We start from the raw sequence: 23,945 nt of genomic DNA on the forward strand, positions 1-23,945 counted from the left end.
CAAGCTTGTGTGCTCAATACAAAGTACGGCCTATGCATGCCTTCTTAAGTTGAAGAAGAACATCACAAAGATACATCAAGGGTTACGAAAGGCTTTGAACCCGCTACCTCCATCACGTACCTGCGATGGTTTAAGGAATAGAGCGTTCACCTACCAATGAGGTGACCCGGGTTGGAATCTCAGAGATGGCTGGTTGATATGATATTCTGCTACTCGGCTCACACCGACCACAGCGCTAACGTAAAGTACGCTCAGCGGTAGACGGATTAGAATCCATCAACCATCGGCCTAACCCTAACCGTATGAAGTTTTCCTATCTCTGTAACGCTAATGCGGGTTCATATAACCAAAAAGTTCTCCAGAAAAGCTAGTTTGCCCCCAATGCTTGATAATGAGCCGTGGTGACTGAGGAGATAGAGCGTTCGCCTCCAAATGATTTTAACAGGGTTCGAATCCCAGCGTGAGCTGGTCCATACGAATTCCGCACTCGGTTCGTACCGACCACAATAACGTAAAATATCCTCAGTGGTACACGGATCATGAGTTAGAGTCCCCTTACCAACAGACTAACGGTAGGAGGCTTTCGTGGTTTCCCGGGAAGCCAACGGTCGCTCCTTGCAACGCAAATATGGGTTTGTTCTGTCAAAAAGTCCTCCACGAATGCAAATTTCTTCCAATACACTGGATTGGGCTCAAAACTACAAGGCTTCGGAGTTGAACAATGGTAGTTGTAAACCCAAAAATTGGTTGTTGTTGTAGTTTATTTACGTTGCACTAGAGCTGCTCAAAGGGCTATTGGCGACGGTCTGGGAAACATCCCTGAGGATGATCCTAAGACATGCAATCACAATTTTGATCCTCTGCTGAGAGGATGGCACCTCCGCTTCGGTAGCCCGACGACCTGCGAGCGTAGGCGAGCACTTCACGATAGAACAGTTTAACGAGGACCAATACCGCACATCCTCGGTCCCTTCATAGACTGATCCAAGTGGTCACCCACTCGCACACTGACCTCAGCCACTCAAAAATTGGATTGACTGTTTAACGACTGTTATAAAATAAAATACTTGATACAGGAGTTACCTTTTCTTTAGGTTGGATTCAAAATTACAAAGCTATGGAGGTGAACATTGAGTCGATAACTCAGAATTGGTTCGGCTATTCAACGCCGGATAATATAAAATAAAAATACCTTGATCACGCTACGGAATGTTAAGATGAACAGCAAGACCATTCGGCCCAATTGTAAATGCTATACTGATTTACCGTTATATTTGTTTAATTTATTTATTTCTTACTCATGTTTAAATTTTTTTTTTTAATTTTTAAAACACGCATACATACATACACTAAAATAAAAAATATTATTATCACTAAGAAATATTTTTTCAGCAAGCGCTAAAATTTTCAGTTATCCATTACACACCAAACCTTAACTAAAGGCAAATTTAGCAGCGAAACTGCGATTTAATCAAAATAATTAAATGTTAATGTAATTTTTTAGTTAAAGTGTAAATTTCGAAAAAAAGTGTAAAGTGTAAACATCGAAATTCGGTGAAGAAATAAAAAACACAAATAATAATTTTAATGAAAAACAATATTTTAATAACTCTGTAAAACTATTTTCAACAATAGAATACGTACACATTTCCAAGTTAATGAAGATTATCAAAGCTTTTGAAACGAAGAAAAATGTTATGGTTTTACATACAATAGAGTTTCTTTCACATTTCATATATAAAAAAGAACATTCAAGAATTAAAACGCACATTTTTACAATCAAAAGTATGAATTAATTTTCAGACATATAAACACAGAGAAGGTTGAAGGAAATACAGTTAAGAGTAGACAAAGTAATTCACTTCAAATATCAAACAAAACGAAACATTTTGTATCGAACAAAACGGCTTTGTTTTTCAAATATTTCACAAAAGAACACATGCAGTTTAATTTTATATAAATAGATTTAATCTAGTTAAAAGGATTGTGAGTTATCATGCAGAAACAAAATATTGTAAAAGACTTTTTTTTTTAAATATATATTTATGTTATTGGAATGTTTTGAAAGAATTATTCATCATTCCCTCAGAAAAAACGTATTTCAAAATCGAAACGTGAATAATTTAACCTTTGCTAGCCTGTTTAATAAGGGATAGTGAAATAGTTTAAGTTAAAATATGTTAAGTTAAATAAATAATAGAATCACAAAATTTCGGAAAAGTTTAGACAACGACACAAGTAATTTTTTAATGTTTTACTTTCTTTTTTTTAACTAGGTAGAAAGAAAGATTTTATTTTTTCCACTTCTACGACATCTAACTTTTTTCGCTTTTAAAACAATATAATTAGAGAAACAATTTATTCACAAAACTAGCAACTACTAACTCGGAAAATCCTGAAGCAAAAATAATAAAATACAATAAATGGTTAACTTGGGAGAAGACATAAAAATTTTGTAGACGTTTTGATATTTTTAAAAATGTTTTAGGGCAGATATGAGCAAGAAAAAGGTTTACAAAGTAATGAAGAATATATTAACTAAAAAATAATTATTTCAAAACAATCCAAAACTTTCTGTAACTATACAAATATAGTGTTTATTTTTCGGTGTGTATTTTCTTAAAAGAAATATTAGTATACTTTCAAAATTTATTCCTTGTAATCTAGACTAAATTTAAAATGCATAAGTTTTCATAACAAGCTTTGAAATTATAATCTCCATTTAAGAATAAATATAAAAATTATAAATATAATATTTCATTCATAATTTAGTCAAATGAGTCAAGAAAATAGTTACATTTAAAAAAAGAAATTTGTTTGATTCACTAGTACATTTTTACATCACCATATCAAATGACATTAAAAGTAATAAATATTAGACAAGCAGTAAAGAAAATGGATTACTGTTCAACCACGTTTGTAAGTCCTGTATATGACAGATGAGTTAAGAAGTTATAGAAAGATTCAAATATATATATGAAAGAGCTTATGGCTTTTTAATCAATGGCTCTTCTTTATTTTCTCTAGACAACCAAAAGAATTGCTACGAAAATTTCAAAAAAGACCTAACTCAACCTTTAAACATTTGCAGTTTTAAAATATAAATGCTTTGAAGGGATTAAAAACAATTAAATGATCCTACAAAAAAATAAAAAGCAAGAGTTTTAACGTAGATAGGTAGTTTCGAGCATTAAAGAATATTAGAAGAAATAGTCTGTTTTTGTAGAAAACCATTCACTTTAAAAAAATATAAATGAGAAAAGATAATCAAGGAATAAGGAAGTATCACCTTTTCTTTGAATTTTAAAATTATACATATTATAATTTTAAATTATTATTAATAATTTAAAATTATACATATTATAATTTTAAATTATTATTAATAATTTAAAAGGATACATCCGAAGTTGTATGATTGGGAAAAGATACAGCGTTACCTATCAAGTTTATAACCTTGTAAATTGACCACCTGCTTAAGTTGACCATTATTATTTATTTACATGAATAACATCGTGTATATAAATTATATATATAAGTTAAAAATATAGAGTAAACATGAAAAAAAATAAAGATTAATGAAAAGAGAAGAAAAAAGATTATTAAAATAAAATTTTCTAAAAAGTATTAGTATTTTTTAAAAATAATATATTTTATTTTAATAATTTTTTCTTCTCTTTTCATTAATCTTTATTATTTTCCTTATTTTCTCTATATTTTTTTAAACTTATTTTATAAGTTGATACTTGCAGCTTATGCGAAGTAAATAAAACTTATTAATTTTATTCCTTCCTCTCTATGTTCTTTTTCCTTCCTGTCTAATAATTTCTAAAAAATACACAGTAAGGGGTCAACTTGCACAAGCTTCCCTGAACTCGAATTTGGAACTTTTGCGCAAATAATTCATAGTTCACTGAGTGCATCAATTAATCCAAAAGCATAATTCTCGAAGCTGAACCGACATATATAATAGAACAAATCATCACTGATAAATTTAAAATTTAATTAAAATTAAAATATTTACCAAAGTACAAAAGATTACATTGTTTTTGATTATTTATATCAACGCTTATCATAACAGGTAATCAACATACAGAGGTAGTCAGCTCAAGTAATCAAATTACAGAGGTGGTCAACTTAGGTGATCAAGTTAGAGATAGTCAACATAGGTTATCCAGTTACAAAAGTGGTCAACTTAGGTGATCAAGTTACAGAGCTAGATAGAGAGTCAACATAGGTTATCCAGTTACAAAAGTGGTCAACTTAACAAGTTTCACTGTTAAGTTGACCACTAGTTAAAGTGTTTCTACTACATTTTTCACTTATAGTAAGATTTCTTAGGTTTTCATTTGAAACTTCCTATATCTTCTTGCAAACTGTCTAGAGGTGAGAACTCACGAAAAAGTGGGAAATAACAATTGTTTTGAAATATCATTTAGATTCTCTCATATTTGAAGGAATGAAAGTTTAAAAAAATGTTTTTAATAAACCCTGTATTTTCATTTTTTTTTCTCTCTCTCCTTACAAACCACTTACTGAAGTGTATAAGTACATATTCTATTTACATCTTTAAAAAAGTGAGTTTTTAGAACACTGTGAAGTTTGTGTGCGCCTATTTTTATAACTATATTTTTAATTTTTTCTTATCTCTTTCCTAATAAAATTCTTTCATTTTTTTTTAACCTTCTTTCACTCATATTTTATCAATTTTTGTAAATTATATACATTCTAAATATTTTCAGCGAAAATAATAGATCCAGAATTGAAGAAAAAACAAATTTTTCAGTTTTCATTTTTTTAATTTTCTTTTTCACATATTTTATAAATTTTTGAAAATTATATACATTCTAAATATTTTCAGCGAAAATATTGTGAATAGATTCAAAATAGAAAAAAAAATTTAAATTTTTAGTTTTGATTACATTGATACTGTCCTAACTTTAGCAAAATAAAAGATTAAGGACTTTTGGCGTTTAAAAATTGAAGTATTATTTGTAGTTATTTATTTTTAAATATTTTTCAACTTATTCATTTTTTAAAAATAAATTTTTTTAGTTTTCATTACAGTGATTTTGTTCTTTATTTAGTAAAATAAAAGAATAAGGGCTCTTGGCGCTTAAAAATCGAAGTCTTATTTGTAGCTATTTATTTTAATAAAAACTTTTTACAGGTAGAAAGATTGAAAAATACATAATAAAGAGAGAGTCTGAAAGAGACAAAAATAAATACAGAACTTCAATGACAATTCATAATTTTACACAAATATTTTGATTCTAATAAATCTTTGCATAACAGATTATGCTATTTGAATGATTCAAATTATTCTAATAAATCGAAATCAGAATGCAAAGCAAAAAGAACATTCATTCATAAAAAAAATACATAAATGCACGAAATAGCTGCTAATGAACAAAGCAGGAAAAAAAAAACTATGTATCAAATTAAAATAATCTAGAAATTTTTTATTCTACATTTAAAACAAAATATAAAATTTATTTTAGCAAATTAATGATTTTTTGAAAGTGTTTCAAACGTGTATATTTTGTAAGAAGCACTTTTGAAAGTTAATTTAAAAATCTTTCAGATTAAAACGTATTTAAAACTTGGGATATCGAAATTATTATGGGAATAACTACATTATTTAAAAATAAATAAAGAATAATTCAGCTAAAAAAAATAAAACATTGAATTCAGTTCAATTTGTTTAGTTAAATATATTTAATAAAATATATTTAAACAACTAGCATTTTGGTAGTTGGTTTGAAACCCCTACATTTTTTAAACAATTAAAATTTACATTTGATTTCATTAATTCTATAGTATTAAAATAAATATTTCATTTAAAAGAATTGTAAGAAACAGACTTCAAACCACTACAGTAGCAACAATTTTTCTCAGAAACAGCAATAATCACATCCTCTCAGCAAAAAATTATACAATTATAGTTTCTACAGTAGTTTTGTAAACAATAATACAATCAGTCGAACATTCAATAATTTATATACAAATTAAAGCTCAAAATAATGTGATATTTAAGAAAACAATGAAAGATTACAATATGAAACAGAAAATATACAACTATATCAAACTAAAAAAAAACATATATATTTACATAAAATATAAATATTTGTGACAATATAATATTCACATTAATATCAATAACTATAATTATAGGAACAATAACACTCTATGATCAACAGTTACAATAGAAACAAATTGTGATAGATAAAATATTTATGTTAGTAAATGAATTATTTAAATGCAGGTAAAGTAAAATGGAAATAAATTGTTGTTTCGGAAAAATGCTGAATAAAGAATGTAAACAAAAAGATTTTTTTTTTCTCTTCAGATATCACACTTTTAGAAACTGCAATTTTATTTATAACATTAAGATGAAGCATTGTAAAATGTTCATAAATATGAACTGCACTAGTTAAAATTATAAATCCGAATTAAACAATTAAAAAAAGATAGCTGCATTTTAGATGACATGTTGAGAGAAAATAAGTAAAGTAAATTCCAACGATCAAAAACAGTTTCACAGTTTTTAAAAATTGCCCAGCTGGAAGTGCAATCGCTTCATTGTACTTTGAACTAGATAATTAGCAATTTTAATTTTCAATAATTGATTAATTTACATGAATAAATGTTCAAATTTAACTTCATTTGAATTCCAATTTCAGCTTATTCTAATTCAAAATATTAAGTTTATTTATAATTGAGTTTTGAAAAAACTAGTTACATTATCTGAAACCTAAATATTAATGTAGGGCCGTAACTAAATTTAGCGAAATTTATGTTAACGTCATGCTTTACTAAAACCATTATGTTTTCCTTCCTTCAAAAAACTATATTAAAAACTTAAAATTATACTAAATGTTGCCAAAATTATGTTCCTAATTAACAATGTTTATACTAAATCAATCATGTTCCGAAAATTAAAATATTTACTTTAATAAATAAACACCATTTCAGGCAGAAGATTAAAATATGGAATAAGATAATTTCAACAGTATTATCGATAACGATAATTATCAGATACGATAACATCGTGAGTATCGATAAATTTCTTCGGGCAATGGAAATATTTCACGATCTTTTTAAAGAGATCCTAATTAAATTATAGTTTTTTATTTTATAATTTAAAATAAAATTCATACGAAACGATTATATTTTTTCAAGGCATGTTTTAACAATCAATATTCATGCAATTCTGTATAGAACTGATTACCGATTAATGGAAATTGTCAATATACTTTAATGATTTGAGTTAGGAAATTTTTTTTTTACATAGATTCTCGTAAACCGTAACATTGAATGGTTTGTTAAAGCTTTTTAGTGACAATAAAGTTCGATCAACTGCGATTTTGCTTTCTCCGGAATTCTTTTTTCTACCTCAGAAGTTATATTATCCCTCTAAGTCGTAAAAACAAATACCAACAACTAATGTGGTGAAAATAATTGCTCAGGAAGAAAATATATAACTACCAGTCAAAAAATAATAGATGGAATATAAATATTAATTGTTACAACATTATTTTTATAATCAAAAACCTTTATAGCTTTATCTACTTTTTGAAGGTTTTTATAATTATAATTGCATTAAATAACTAAGTATTAAGTTCAATATATCAAATATTAAGACAAAAACTATCACTTCTTTTAAATACTTTTAAAAGCACTTATTTTTTATGAAAATAATTAAAAAATTTTCAAAGCTATTTAATCACTTAAATTCAGTTTAAAAAATAGAATTGTCTGATGGAATTTGAAATGAAATTAAGAATTTTCTAATGGTTTAAATAACTCAACAATAAATTAAATCTGACACAATGGAAATTTTGTCAGATATCTTTAAATCTTAACACGAACAACGTTTCATATGTAAATGGTTTTAGTTAATTACAAAATAGTAGAGAATTAAAAACTTAAAAGAGAGTGATTTATATCAGTTAAAATAATTTAGGTTGATAAGTATTGAGTTATATGAAATATAAGAGAATTTTCAAAAACTGAGTTCAAACTTTTTATGTAAATTTTAAAAGTAACTACATAAATTCGGATTTAATTTATGATACATTCCATATGCTTGTATTCAATGTCTAGGACTTCTGGCAAACGATTTTTCAGAAGTTCAGCAAAATTCGTTGAAGTGACAAGGTCGAGATATGGATCCTTTTGATGATCTATTAAAATAATAATAGTTTTGAGTTTAGTATATGATTTTAAGAATAAATTAGCGCAATTTTTGTTTTCCATTTTACTCCACAAATGTGAGCTGCAAGATGAGAACGGGTAAATTTTTCAATTTTTTCAATCGATATACGTTTACAAACGCTGAATTTTACTGAAAAATGAACAACAATACGAAAAAGCATGTGTGAAAAAATATCATAAAATGCCCTGCATTTAATAACTAGTATTTTAATTGAATATCGCTAATGGTTCAAAAGTTATTAAAATTCGAAAGTCGCTGTATTTAATTGAAAAATGAACAATATGAAAGCGAATGAGTGAAAATAAATCATAACATGCCCTGCATTTAATAACGAATTTTTGAATTGAATGTCGCTAATGGTTTATAAGTTATTATAATTTGACAGTCTTTTCTTTTGACTGTAGCTCTTTGGATCATTTTTAATAATCTCATTTATGTATTTAAATAGTTTAAATATTTGTGACAAGGCAAAGAGTTTTGTAAAAAAAAAAAAAATAATAATAACAAAATAAAATTTACCAACAATTAATATCGAATCTTTGAGATCATAGAATATAGATGCAATCTTTCATTTTATAAAGCAAACAACAGATGCCGAAATCTTTTTTAAAAAAAGTTAATTTAAGTATTATAATAAGTTAGAAACCTTTAAAAAATGAGTTACTCTAAAGTCAATAAGTACAGCTTTTTCGAATTGAGAAAAATAATTTAAATGCTATGGCCGTGCAGACTAGCACTCTGATGTTTAACCACAAATAAAAATTTCATAAAGTCTAAGACTTCCTCGAAGAGTCTTGATAATATACACAAATTCAGTTGACTGAGAATAAGTAGGACTGATTAACCCAACTTCCTTATATCAGAGTTATCAATGGCACTTGTAATCTTCACTCGTAAAGAATTAGCGCAAAAGCTGCTTCGCGGCCGACATCTCCCAGAAGGAAAAAAAAATCATCAGTACAGATCCAATCATTTTACTCACAATATTGGACGATTCATCGATTGGATTTACCTCAAGCCACGAAGATCTCCAGACCTGAGATCACGAGCGAGATCTCGCTCTTTGTTGCTCTCAATACTCTGGATGCATTGTGACGGTGGGACCGATTCGGCAACTTGACACAGTTGCCCAGGATCGGCATTTTTAAGTAGAAAGAATTTTAATTATTTTTTTTAAAAATATCAGTTTGCGTGGCTCTTTACTAGCTACCAGCTATTTCCATCTTACGATACTTCTTCCTGAGGTTCGATACCGGATCCTTGAAGAGGACGGGATCCATTCTAGTGTTGGAACGGACCAATGGCATGTAGCCGAAGATCTTTGAGAAGGCATTAATGCAAGTCTGTCTTTGGACGAAATGATCCGGGTCATTCCAGGGTGATGGATAACCGCGTCCACCGCCCGTCAACATGGTCTCTTTGTATTGTTTTCGCTGCGTCACTTTGATCGGTGGCAACCGCGTCACGTGACTGACTAGGAAGTTGAGCAAGATGTCTTCGCAATTCTGTGACTGGTCGACGATCTTTTGAAGTAAATGGCTCAAGTAGTGGGTGTACAAGAAGTGATAGTACCTAAAAAAAAATCAAATATTACACAATGAGTCTGTTGATAATATAATTTAATTCTAGATTTAAAAATAAACATATAGAACAAGACCTAGTTAAAAAGTTACTAGATAATTAGAATCAAAGCAAAAAAATTACAAAAGTAATACTTAAAAGAAATATATCACAAATAAAATAACCATTCCACAGTTATAATACACACGCATTAGGTTGAAGTCTGGAGATCTGGTTGGCTAATCCATTTGCCAACAATCTTCACGCTACAGAAAATCAACAACAAGATGAGCTCAAAGTTCCAGCCCATTGATAGTATACATGAAAAGAAATTAGGACCAACAGCGTGCCAAAAAATGCTATAACAGGGCTGCCACAGTTACAGACATGCCAACTGCCCCGGAGACGCCAAAATAATTAATAAAACGGTAAATAACTACAAATTAAAATTTGTAAATAATTGACTATTTTTTCTTGCTTTTTAAAAGGAAGAGTATGATATAAATACTGTAAAGAGGTGAATTATATAAGCCTACGAATAATTTAGAAATAGTGGTGGATAAAAATCTACTAAATTGAATTTTTAAAACCAAGAATCGCAAGTGATAAACTATCACTTTAAAATATATATTTGTTGTCCGGAGCAAGTTGGCATCTCTGCAGTTATAATACACACGCATTAGGTTGAAGTCTAGGTCTGGTTGGTTAATTCATTTGTCAACAATCTTCACGCTACAGAAAATCGACAACAAGATGAGCTCTAAGTTCCTGAGCATTGAAGGTACACATGAAAAGAAATTAGGACGGACAGCGTACCAAAAAATGTGATAATAGGGTTGCAAGCACACCAGCTAACGCGGCTCTTTTAACGATGATGGGGAGTGTACGGTCATTCAAGACGAAGGCAACTCAGACCATCGAATTTTAGAGGATTTATTGGCGAATATTTCTCGGATATCGAAGTTTAAGTACTGTGTCCCTGAATCAAATTTCAATATGCAGAATGTCAGAGATCTACTAACTTTTCTCCAATGTCCGAGAAATCAACCACTATTATAGCAGCAACGCTTTAATGGTTTGAACAGGCATCATGTTTGTCTGGACAGGAATTTGCACAATGCAAGTAAAGAAGCAGCAAGACTGATGTAAAGTATAGAGATGTCTTATAGCCCCATGTTTACCATTTTAGAGTTGCTCTGATTTTATTTTAATTTAAGACAAATTGTGATCCATGGCGATCATTTAGGTAGCCAGTTTCTAGAACGCCGCTTGCAATGACTTGTTAGGTATTTAGACTTCAATTATATCAAGCATGTGTAAGATGCTTAAAGGACAACTAAAACTCAACAGCAAATCTCTAGTATCATCAGCGAAATTTATCGAGCCAATATGCGAGACGTTTATCATAAATCTAACTTTAGCTACGACCCCAATGCAGACAGAGATTATCATTGCAAAAATTCGGCATAATTTAATAAGAGGATTGGAAAATATAAAGTATTTAATAATTATAAACATTTTTTTTTAAATTTAATTTTTAAAGGAGTGTAGTGAGGATAGTTCATTTTGTAGGGCAAAATCAATCTGCAGATGCTAAAATACTTTGCAGCGCCCGCCCTGGACTTCTGACTAACACCCAGAGCGTTAGAACAGCAATGCTGAAAGAAAGGGATCAACTGCTACAGGAATACTTAAATTGTCTTATTCCCCGCAAAAAATCACAACATGAGGACTGCCTATATTTTAGTATTAACAAAGAAAGACAGAACCAGGGTAAGTCATCTGCTCTGGAGACTTGTCCAATTCTAAGCCTATTCCTACCCTAAACATGATGGTCTCGCAATTTCTGGGCACAAGCATAATAAGTATTTATATAAACGTTTTAATCAGAGATAAAAAAAATACTATTATAATTAACTTTTACCTTCGGCTACTCCAGTTGCAAGAGTAACTATGGATACCACGCTTTTGAATTTTTATTAAAAGAGAAAGCAATGAAAATATATTGAATTATTTTATAATAATTCTTTAAGTCCAGAAAAAAATTCGAAATTATTATTTTTCTTTTTAAATAATAGAAAAGTGCACGGATTTTTTCCCCTAGAAGATTAAAAGTAAAGTGGCCACAGTAATCCCCCTAACATACGCTAAAATTAACCGTATTTCCCTCCTGCTAATAAAGTTTTTTGCCTTTATTACAAAGCGGAGACCTGTTGGACTCACCAAAATTATAGGTATTGGTATTATTTATTGGTATTGGCATGAGGTTGCAAATCCCAATTAAACGAAAGGCAATTTTTTATTTTTGATCAGAAGATAAAAACAAATACATGGAAGTAGATTAAACCTCCTTTCTGAACAATTAAATAATTGCAAACATAAACAAATACGAGGACAAACAGTTTTTATAAACTTATAATTGCTAATATCTAATAACAGTATTCTATTCTTGTACATACTATTCTTTTTGCAAAGCTTCGGCAATCACTTAAGCGAATTGGATTTTTTCCCAGACTGTAAGACAAAACCTGATTTTTTTTTCTTCTTCAACAGCCTATGTTCATTTTGATACAGAATCTGAATAAAAATAGCATAAAAGAGAATACCACGTAATATTAAGCTCTCAAAATGAAGATAGCTCCTATACCATACAAATTATGGATGTTATCTCTTTTGTTCCTATAGCGATTTTTCTTTCTTCATTTGGGGGAAATTTTTCTTTTATCAATGCAACGGAGTATCGAGCAATCTATTAATGGTTCGTCAATTTCGATAGACTGTTCTCATTTTTTCCTCCACTCATTAACTAATTCGTTCTTTAATACAACTTTTGCCCTTTAACTATTTCATTATTGGTTTGCACGGTTTAAACTTCCATGGGTGAAAGGTCACGTCGCCTCATTATACGAGTTAATATAACGAGGAAACCTAATAAATATGCTGAAAATGCGTGGGTGTCACCTTTCCCTCAAATTTATGGGAGATGGGTTTCTGATAGAATGATTATCAATGCATTATATATTTGCAAGCAATAGGCTAGGTAGAAATGACATAACATTCCTAGAAGATAGCAATTAGTAAATTTTTAAATTGAGGGCAAGTAAAGCGAAACTCGTTAAAAACGATCTTTTTGTTAAAAGCATTTACTTTGTTTACAAATTAGTAAAAAAGAAAGTAACAAGTAAATAGTAAAAGAAAGTAAAACAAGTAAAAAAGAAAGACGAAAAAGTATAATATTGCCAGTAACTTATAACAATCGAGTTAATATAGTCCATAGGTAATTTTCAGGTATGTTCATTTTAAGTAAAATTAATCTTAAAATTTGTTAGAAGACTTCTTTAAAATTTTTTTAAAGAAATTGTACGACAATAACATCAAATAAACCTCCGAATTTTCTTCTACTTTCTTCAAAAGTTTTAGAAGAAACGTCTTGCAACATTTTAAGGGAAACTTTACATAAATGAATAAAATACAAGTAAAATTAATTCAGTATCAACTCGATTCTTATGAGTTGCATGCAATATATTTTATTTCCTACGTTTTCATGCAGAACCATAGATAAATTGTTTCAATTTTTTAAAATTGTTTAATTTAAATTTTTCTCGTTCTAGAGTTCGGAAACAATAAACTTAGGGAATATAAATGGATTACTTAAATAGTTAATAGCTAATTTCGTTATGTTTTTGGAACAGTCGGACAAAATTAATTTGTGAAATAAAACATAAAAGCATGATTTCTCAATCAGTAGTCTATTTTCTAGGCATGCTGAAAACATCTATAAAAAAATTTCGAGTAAATGAATTAAAAAAAAATGATTTTAAAATACTGCATTTAAAACTGAAGAAATAACGAGAAAACAAGATTTGAGATAAAACGTTAAATAGACAGCTTGTGGTACATTAGTCTTATTGTAAGTATATTAGTCTGATGGTAAGTAACTTTCCTTATTATTTTTATTGTAAATATCTGAAGATAGATAATTTAGCCATAAGGTTAGGAAAAAAAAGGTACTGGAGTAACTTAAATGAAGTTTAAACATTTAAAATAAAATATTTGGTGAAATTCGTGTCATGCGATATACCTTTCTTAAATAGTTTCCTGCTATCACAGTGTAAGGAATTACGAAGCGTTTTCCTAAAGTTAAAGTAAAAAGGATAGACCCTTTCCCTATTTCGAAGTGATTCATCTTTGTAACCACCAAGTCTGGAGAAATTCTTGTGATGGTTCGACAGTAATTAATTTTTTTGTTATCTTTCGGGTTCTTTTTTATTTTTGGTAAATTTATGTAATGTCTCGAACAATTATAAACAACCCTTATGACCAGTTTCAGATTAATATTAGAACAGCCAGAAAACCAATCTACATACCTGTGGTAGAAGGCAGCTCCAGTCAATACAATGGAATAGTCATTGGTCCACTTGGAAGTATAGCCCCAACAGCCCCTCCCATCATCCCAGAAGTGGGATCTTGCGGGATATCCTACAATTCTTTCCGGGAATGACTGCCACACTCGAAAAGCGAAGTCCAACTATAAGAAAGATAATAAACAAGAAATTCAATGACGAGATAACTAAGATGAAACAGTTGTGGAAAAGGCACCCATGTAAAGCAATTAATGTATTTTACCTCTTCAGTGGTGAGGAGAACATCTTCGTCCAAACTTAGAACTGCGTCGGTCTGGATCAAAGGATGAGGAAAGAATCTGGAACTGATTGTCTGCAAATATACAAAAAGATTTTAAATTATAAAAATTAGAGCTAAAAAAAGTACAAAATGAAACATCAATTTTTAAGTTACAAATTTTCGAAAGAAAATTAGTGAATAAAACACAAATTGAATGCCATAAGCGTATAGCAAATTTTTACCATAGGCGCAAAGTTTTTGCCATACGTATAAGTATGTGGTAAAATTTTATCATAGGTAAAACCACATTTTGATCCAAAGGTATTTCTTTATAAAGCAAATTTTTGCCATAAGACTATGGCTTGCTATAACTTTTGATTAAATTTTTAAATTTAATCAATTATAGCAACATTTCTTCACAGTTTATCATACAACTATACATAGGGAAATTTATACATCGACAGCAATGAACAAGAGTGATTGAATGATAGTCAGTTTTCGATGCTTTTCACAATGATTATACTACAAGAATACTTACTTATAATAAGAGAAATTAAGGCGAGAGATTAAATTATTAAATATATGAGGAAGGACAGCAAATATGTAAGAAAGCCAAGAGGTTTTACCGGACAATACTCGGATAATTTAAATCTTAAATTAAAATTTAAGAAGAAAACAATAAAGGTGATATTAGTAAAAATTTTAATTTATCTTATAGATTTTGTTGGTTCTCTACTGTTCATTAATCCAAAATCAACCATAACATCAAATATGGAACACAATACCGTAGAAGGGCAAAAAATCTAAGATTTGATGTCAGCGAAATTCACTCAAGATTATTGTAGCTGCAAGAGCTAATATGGTTCTAGATTATTGAGTTGATTATAAAGTAACAAAAATTTCGAGTTATCGGTGTCGCGTGCATGCTTTGCCGTCCACTTGCCAGAGGTGGACATTCTTTGAAGTTGAAATGCTGTTGTATTTCCCCTTAATTTACCGCCATCTGTGGAATTATATGGTGTACCGCCATATAATTCCATACAAATTCTAGGGTTTCCATAGGCTTATGATGTCTTGCCTTAAGAATGTCATACTAATTTCTACAGCAACCATAGCCGCATGGTGTTTTGCTATATAACTGCCATAGAGTTTCTATGGCTACCATAGGCTTAAGGTATCTTACCTTGTAAGTTTTTAAGGGTGTCATAGATTACCACGGTCGTGTCTATGGTAAATTTTCCTAAGGGATGTAAAATAGCATGGTTGTTATTCGTTTCGGGGGGAAAGCACAAAAAATCACTCAGCTATATCCTTTAGCCAGTGATGTTGATTGATCGTGACAATACAATCTAAGATATGTTTACACTAGAGTCTACTGAAATTAAATATTAGGTGTCCCGTGTAACATTAAATAGAATTAAAAACAGATAGTGTGTGTAAGAGTACATGAAAATATATACAGAAGGCTCAGTAATTTTACAAATTGATACTCCTTTTTGCTCTGAACATTTATTTTATGTTATAACCAGCGTTGAAAATCCGACCCGAATCTGAGTTTACGACTTTCAAAAAGTTCAACCCCGTAGGTTTTGGTATGATATAGTAATTTTTCAGGTTTCCGTAAAAAATAAAATAAAATACAATTTTGCCTTATTATTCCCTGCTTTTTAGAGTCAAAATAAAATTCCCTTAAGAAATGATATTTCCAAATCTGCAAAATCATTATTTAATTATGCATTTTACATGAAACATAAAAACATAATTTGAATAAAAAAGTAAAAAAATTTTTTTTTAGTTATTTTGGCAGCTAATAAATTCACACAAAAAAAAATTAATTTAAAATAATTTTGCTCAGTAGCAAATAAATTCGCTCAGTTATAGTAATGTAAAAGAATTGTGTGAGGTAATAGCTTTAAAAAAAATATGTTAAAATAGTTTAAATATGTTACGAAAATAGATGTTAAAAATTGTTACATACATTTACAATTTAATCATAACTATACAAACAAAAAGAGAAGTTTTTAATATAGTACTATAATCTTTTAAGACTATTTAGAATTAAAAATAACTAAGACTTTCAAATTCAGATAAATATAATACCAACTAATTAAATTTGCGTAAGTTTTGATACGTTATGCAAATCTATAGCAATTACTTAGTAAGAATAATACAACAACATCACGAAACAATTTCTAAAACTAAACCGCTTACTATTCTTTTGCGAAGGATTTGCAGTTTTAAAATATTAATCTGTCTTATAGTTAAACACCCACGTCTATTCAAACAGCAACATTTTTCCGAACTAATTCACTCGAAATTCAAACCTACGCATTGTTGCTGAACAAAGAGATATGAGAAAAATAATTTTAGTTCGCCTACGCGTTTTAAAACAAATCCAAGAAACAGAGACAATCAGAAAGAAAATATCAATTTAAAGCCCTCTCAAAATTGAAGAAAAAACAATCAGACTTAGACATTTTCTTTAATCGCCAAATAACGAAAAAAGAATTTAACTCCCAGCCAATATTTACTTCATTTTCATATCGTTCTAAATGACAACGTCAAAAGAAAATTAACCCAATGAAAAAAGAAAAAAAGCAATATATTTTAAAGAAAACCGTCATTACTTTTTTCCTATCTCGGTGTTTTTTGGCGACTGATTACAGAGTGTGGGGAATGGATATTTGAAGGGACGGAATATTACGCCAAGATAGAAAAGATAAAAATATATTATTTACGTGTAAGGGATTGTTGAAGGTGAAAAAGAAAAATGGAGGAGAAAACGTTCTTTAAAGTATAAAGAAATATTCTAAAATGTCTTTAAAGTAAACAAAGCTCCTTTCTAAAAAAGGATAAGAGGTTTTAGAATAAATAAAAATTTGTTGGAAATTAATATGTATTAACCTTTTTTTAGAAATGAAGAAATCTTTTGGACAGACTTAATTGGCAAAAGTTAATTATTAAAATCTGCGAAACGTTCGTTTTTATACACGAAAAATTAGGAAAAGTATTTTAGAAAGGAGTATTTGTAAACCACTAGACTTTTTATACAAATAACTCAAAACTCAATTACATGTCATAATAGGAGGTAAAATTGTTACTAACTTATTTAATTTGTTATTATCTCAAAAGGAATAATTAAGACAGAAAAAGCGTTTTTATTTGTTTATTTAATTCAACAGGTTTCCACTGAATTATAGAAATGAAACTCTCAGTCTTTTCCAGGAGAGATTCAACAAAATTACAGATTACATTATTGCTATTTACAGCAAAGCATCACCGGAAACATAACTCTAATATCTGGAAAGCAATTAAACTCAATTTTAATAGAACGCATGTCAAATAATGCATTTTTCAAAAAATAAAATTTCAATAGGTGATGGTTTAGCATGTTTATTTTAGAACAGTGTTTTCCAATTTTTTCGGACATGTAACCCAAAACAATTTATCTTCTTTTGGGGGAATCCCAAGACTTTATAAATAAATCAAAACATTTAATGATTGAAATATTATTAATTATTTTGAAATAGTGACGGCTGATCGGTACGGATTCCGCATCCGACTCGCACCGACCACAGTGCGGACGTAAAATATCCTTAGTGGCAGACGCATCATGGAGTAGAGTCTCTGGTAAAACCCATTTACTGAGAGGGCGCTGTGAGCTCAAAAACGAGTAGATCACTTGCAGAACAAGGTTCAGTCCCCTTGCCGTCAGGCTAACCGTGGGAAGCTTTCGAGGTTGTCTTCTCCAAGCGACGCAAATGCGGGTTAGTTGCTTCAAAAATAAAATAAGAAAGTCTTCCACGATGAGAAATTTCTTCCAATACTTGATTCAGGAGCCGCGATGGCTCAGGGGATAGAGCGTTCGCCTTCCAATGCGGCGAACCGGGTTCGAATCCCAGTCGATACGAAATCCGCATCCGGTTTGCACCGACCACAATGCTGACGTGAAATATCCTCAGTTCTAGACGGATCATGGGTTAGAGTCGCCTTGCCATCAGAATAACCGTGGGAGGTTCTCGTGGTCTTCTTCTCCATGTAACGCAAATGCGGATTAGCTCCCTCAAAAAGTCCTGGACGAAGGCAAATTTCTCCCAATACTCGATCCAGGAGTTCCCTTGTCTTCTGGATTGGGTTCAAAATGACAAGGCTACGGAGTTGAACATCAGTAGTCGTAAACCCATAAAATTGGGTCGGCTGTTCAACGACGGTTATAAATGCTTGATTCAGGAGTGCCTTTGTCATCTGGATTATGTTAATTATCCTGTTATGTTAATTAATAATGGATTATTAAAATTACAAGACAGTTGAATATTGGTTGTATAAACTTAAAATTAAACCGGGTGTTCAACGACGGTTATAAAAAATAATAAATGAAAGAAGTACATTTTTCATAGCATCGCTTTATTAATACTATTAAGTCAAACAGTTAGATTAGTAGGTCTGATGGAAAGGCATGAAGTCTTCGAATTTGATTTTAATGTATGTATAAACTGAATTTACATGAGCTATAACTTAGTTTTCATCGAAATTAAGACAAGAAAAAAAAAGACTGAAATAAACGTTGAAAATGGTTATTAGAGAAACATATTTCGTCACTGCTAAATTTAATTATTTTTATTCTATCCAAACTAACTAATGAAATTGTTCATAAATGTGTCCATTTCATTATTTATTCAATATATTTTCGATAAGAATTTTTTTTTTATTTTTGCTTTTCTTTCTTCACAAGCATAATAATTAAATAATGCCATAAAAATAACTTATATATTATAGAAATAATAGTTAATTAACTTAATTGCAGGCTTAGAAAATCGTATCTGGTAAAATAAGTCCTAGCTCCCAGAACCCTTGTAGCTAAAAAGCTAAACACCATTTGGGAACCCTTGCCTTCAAAATTCACAAGATATAAAATTATATATCTCAGCGACAGTTGCACAGAAACCGGGAAAAAAGTTACCGTTTATGGTAAAATAAGTCCTAGCTTTCAGAACCCTTCCACGAAACCATAGGGTTCCACGGAACACCATTTGGGAACCCTTGCCTTCAAAATTCACAAGATATAAAATTATATATCTCAGCGACAGTTGCACAAAAACCGGGGAAAAAGTAAGAAAACAATATAACATATAAATGAAAACATATAAGTAAGTATAACATATAAGTGAATTTCAAAATTACAAGTCAATAAATATAATTATATTTCATTTAAAAACAAACCAACATTTAATTAAGTTCTTTTTTTAAAGAAACTAATAAAAACTTGAAGATGAACGTTGTTCTTAGCCACAATTGCTCAGCTCAGAAAATTCCCACTAAATTGCAAGATCTCCAGATTGGTAGAGCCTTCTCAGTTTCTAAGCAAGCAATCGCCTGAAAATTTAATATCAAGAATCGGAAACAGTAGAGAGGGATATTCCACAGAATTCGATCGGATTTATCGAAGCAAGAATCGTCTTCTGCGGCGAAACTCAATTACGCGAGTACTTTCCATCGCTTGGTCCACTTCGGATAGCCAATGGCAGTAACGGTCAGCTAATGGGCTTTGGACAACACAGAGTGGCCATTAAGGCTTATACATCCAGAGGCGGGAATAGCTAAACAAGTTGATTTTGGATTCTGATACGGAAACCTTAGGAACCGTATCAGAACAATCGAAGAGTCGATGGATCATGCAACGAAATGGATATTCTCCTGAGAGGTGCAATTTCGAACTACATTTTTTTTTATTCCTTCTTCTCAAATATGTTATAAATCAATAGAAAGTACCCGGATATAAATCATCTTTTCTAGATTTATGCTGGAGACGTGATAAATTGAATAGAGAATTGGGCAAAAAAGGAGTTATGGTAATAATAACAGCAATAATAAAATTAAAGAGTACAGTGCAAAAAAAACCCGATTTACCTGAATAACTTCAGATCGGATCGCCACGTTTTTAATGAAGTTTGAAAATTCGATTTCGTAGGAACTGTTTGACCGATTTTACTCAAATTTTGCAGTTTGCCATGTAAAATTATAGTTCTGAATGATGTAAAAAAAAACCTTGCAATTCAAAATTTGTTTCAACTAATAAATAAAATAATAAAAATAATAGATATTTATGAAAAGTTATTTTTTGTATGGAATTATCTTTGAAGAAAGAAATGCTATCAAAAATTTTTCGATCAACTTAAAAAGTTCTCGAGACATTTCGAAATACCCAAAAAGTAGAATCACCATTAAGTAGCCCGAATTCTGAACCGCTTTTTTGACCAAACTATTGGGACCATATTTCCCAGATGGCAGCTACCCCCAATATTTCGGAGATCAGAACTACGAATCCGTCGAAAAAATGTACGTACGTTCATTCAGATAAAGTAAGTTTGTGACTTAAAATATCGTCTGCTCTAATAAATTGACATATTTGAGGTCACCCTCTGGAATTATTAAGATGGATTCCTAGAACGTGAAGATCCGATCATTAAATCAAAAGTTATTCCGAGTGGTTCTTTTTTTTAATTTTGTGCACTGTACATGTGAATCTTAATTTTGACATTATAATAGTAGGGGTTCCCAAAAAGTATTTCGAAAGATTTTATATCACTCCACAACTAACTGTAAAACGTACTGAAAATAATGGACAACCCTTAAAAAATTTTTGCAAGTGAGGGATATCAATTTAAAATATAGAGCATACAAACAGAATTTCCAAATCATATATTTATGTGCTATCTTAAAACACATATAGCTTTCAGTTCTTGGACTAAGACACCATAATAGCAATGAGATCAGCATTGCACAAGGACTGCCATTACTATCCAGATAAGCTGGTTTCAGAAATGAGTTTAAGCTTATTTTCAGAGGTTCGAACCAGAGATTAAATATATCGATTAAGTCTAAAATTCACGAAAATGTAATATATGATATTTGAGATAACATTGATTTTACATTATCAAATTCACGAAAATATAGGATATAATATTGATGTTAACAGCAGCGGTCGCCATAGCAACGCATGCGCACTGTTTACTATTACTCTTGAACAGAGTTGAAAAGTGTGATGATGTCCAAATGTGGTGCGCACGCCATCAAACCCAAAACAACACCCATTTTGCCAATGGGTAAAATGAATACTGTATCATCACAGTTGGCAATATTTTAAAACCTTACAAAGTCATTTTAAAATTAAATAAAATATCAAAGAAGAGAGAGAGAGCTGTGTCTCACCTTATGTTGTGCCTGAATGACGTTTATGGGTATTGGGGATGAAGGCCACTTCACAGAAGATGCTGGTACAGTCTCACTATTCCAGATGACAACAATCTGAAAAAAGACAAGTGAAAATTTAATTACTTTTATTGCGAAATAAGCATATTCTACTTAATTTATCTAGGAAAAAAGTTTTATTGAATACTTTTTTAAAAATTAAGCTTATTTTCATTTCGGAAATTTACTGTTCGCTTGTAAGGAGAACTCCTCAAGTCACACCTCACTTGCCGTGCTGGCGTTTACTGTGGTTACAGCGACTGGCTCCTGCAAATCGGGACGTGGGGTTTACAATTTCGTATTTGTTTAAATGGAAAGAATATTATGCTTTCTTCAATTCTCGCCTATCAGAAATGGCGTTATAAAAAGTTTACATAGCGGCACACAACTTCATAATTTAAGCAGGGAGTTCTCGTGATTGTTGGAGAGTACCTTGGAAAAACTCGAGTTATCATACTAGATTAATAATATAAATATCTATTCTTTGATCTGAATTTAGGTGAAAGCGATGTTTCTAAAGTGGAAACCAACTAAAGTGGTAGCCAAAACTATAAAATATCAAACTTAATCTAACAATTTGTGATGTTTAAGGAAACATTTTGTGAAACAATACAATTTTTAGGGAAAGTTTGATAAAATACCTCTCCCTTGCTACGCCACTGAAAAGGATTAGATAAACTGTTTGATTACTTTTTCTAAAGAATATTTTCCCTCCAGGCTGTTAAGGGATGCAGTTTAAGAAGATGGATCTTAATTTCCAGTGTATCATCACTGGACGGTCTTAATTTCCAGTGTATCATCAATGATATGTTTTTAAAGTATAGAAGGAAAAAAAAAAGAAAACAAATTCTCAAACGATGACAGGAGCAAGAAAAAACAGCAAGAAAAGGAGCGAAAAGAAAATCCTTTATTAGGTATAACTTGGTTTCGGCGTTTAGCCTATCATGATTTGTATGAGCTCTGAGGCTCTTCTTCAAATTTTGTTGAAAAGCAACCGTATTTATTTAAATAAGATACATACCGGACTGCTAATTCTCAGGGGAAAAAAGTAAAACTAATATTAACAGTATTTTATTTTTACCGAAAATTAGTAGTCCATCCCTTTATGTAATTTTAAATATATAAGGTAATATATAAAATAAGTATATAATATAAATCCATCTCTTTAAGTAATTTTAAGTGAAGAGAAAAAAGAAATTACGTCAAATTTAGAGCAAAACAAATTCGGTCAGCCAGTACGTTTCAAGACATAAAAACCTTAAATATTTTTATTTATTGAAATAATGCAGCCTATAGAATAATGTCTTCGAAAAATTATTTTTTTCTTAAATAAAACAATCTTTTACATCTAAAAATATCCTTCCTCCACTAACTATTCAGAAAAGTTTCTTTAACCAATGGAAGACGAATAGCGTTCTTCCACCGCCGGCGTTCGAATAGCCGACTGGGGATAATAAATCAGTCATACTTCAGAGGATAAGAATAATGTTAGCTATAACAGGCCGTCATCCTCCACACCTCCCCATAGAATGTCCCCACAATTAATCGAGAACAGTATAACAGAATTATTCACATGGACAGACACAGACAAGAAAATATTCATCAAATAAAATACATAGATAAAAATACTCCTCTAGTTTAAACATACTTTTTTATTAGGCTTTATTAAATGCAGTACGTTATGTTTCTTGGACTTTTAATTTTGGTAGTAAAAAGGTTTAAAAATGGTTATTAATTTTCATTAAAATCTTCAGTCCAACATTACATCACCCTACCATGCCAAAGCACCTAGCCCCATTTTTAGGGCTCAATCTTTTAACGACCATTGTAGGAATGACATATAATTTTGACCCTGATCAGGAGACGAGGACAGAGCCTAAGCTGGTACCCCTTTTTCCAAACTTTCACACCACAACCAACGAGTGTACTTTTAGCCTGAACAGATTTAGCATGCATCTCGCTGTTTATATATTCCGGGTGTTTTGTCGGCTATCAGGATCGAACTCACTACCACCAGCTCTGCAAACAGCGGTAAGCGATGCCTTAATCAACTGCGCCACCAAAGAGCTAGCATATGGTGGGTGTTTTTTATACACCGCCCTTAACCCTTTCAGGAATAACGAATTCGGATTGAAAATTTCAATCAGATAGGACATTAGCAAGTGCTACTTTAGAGACAGTACTTACCAAGTGCAGAGACATTCTTTAGCTTTTTGTTTAAAGAGTAGTGGTTGCCGAAGATATAAAAATAATTAGTTTTAAATTTCTAGTGGTTTGTAACATTTGTTGAATTAGAGTT

At 30.5% G+C, this 23,945-nt stretch overlaps 1 protein-coding gene across 1 annotated transcript in view; it reads right to left on the reverse strand.

Moving 5' to 3' along the window:
- Positions 1–1,579: 1,579 nt before the first annotated feature.
- The window catches only part of LOC107450714 (exostosin glycosyltransferase 1 ttv), a 252,936-nt gene continuing 230,570 nt past the window's right edge, over positions 1,580–23,945 (reverse strand). The window contains exons 5-8 of the mRNA XM_016066575.4: positions 21,608–21,703; positions 14,402–14,491; positions 14,143–14,303; positions 1,580–9,787 (exon numbers count right to left, since the gene is read on the reverse strand). Of these exons, the coding sequence (XP_015922061.1) occupies positions 9,418–9,787; positions 14,143–14,303; positions 14,402–14,491; positions 21,608–21,703 (717 nt within the window). The 3' untranslated portion in view covers positions 1,580–9,417. The remainder of the gene's footprint in view (positions 9,788–14,142; positions 14,304–14,401; positions 14,492–21,607; positions 21,704–23,945) is intronic.

The sequence above is a fragment of the Parasteatoda tepidariorum genome, chromosome 6 (assembly GCF_043381705.1).
Source record: "Parasteatoda tepidariorum isolate YZ-2023 chromosome 6, CAS_Ptep_4.0, whole genome shotgun sequence".
Lineage (NCBI taxonomy): Eukaryota > Metazoa > Arthropoda > Arachnida > Araneae > Theridiidae > Parasteatoda > Parasteatoda tepidariorum.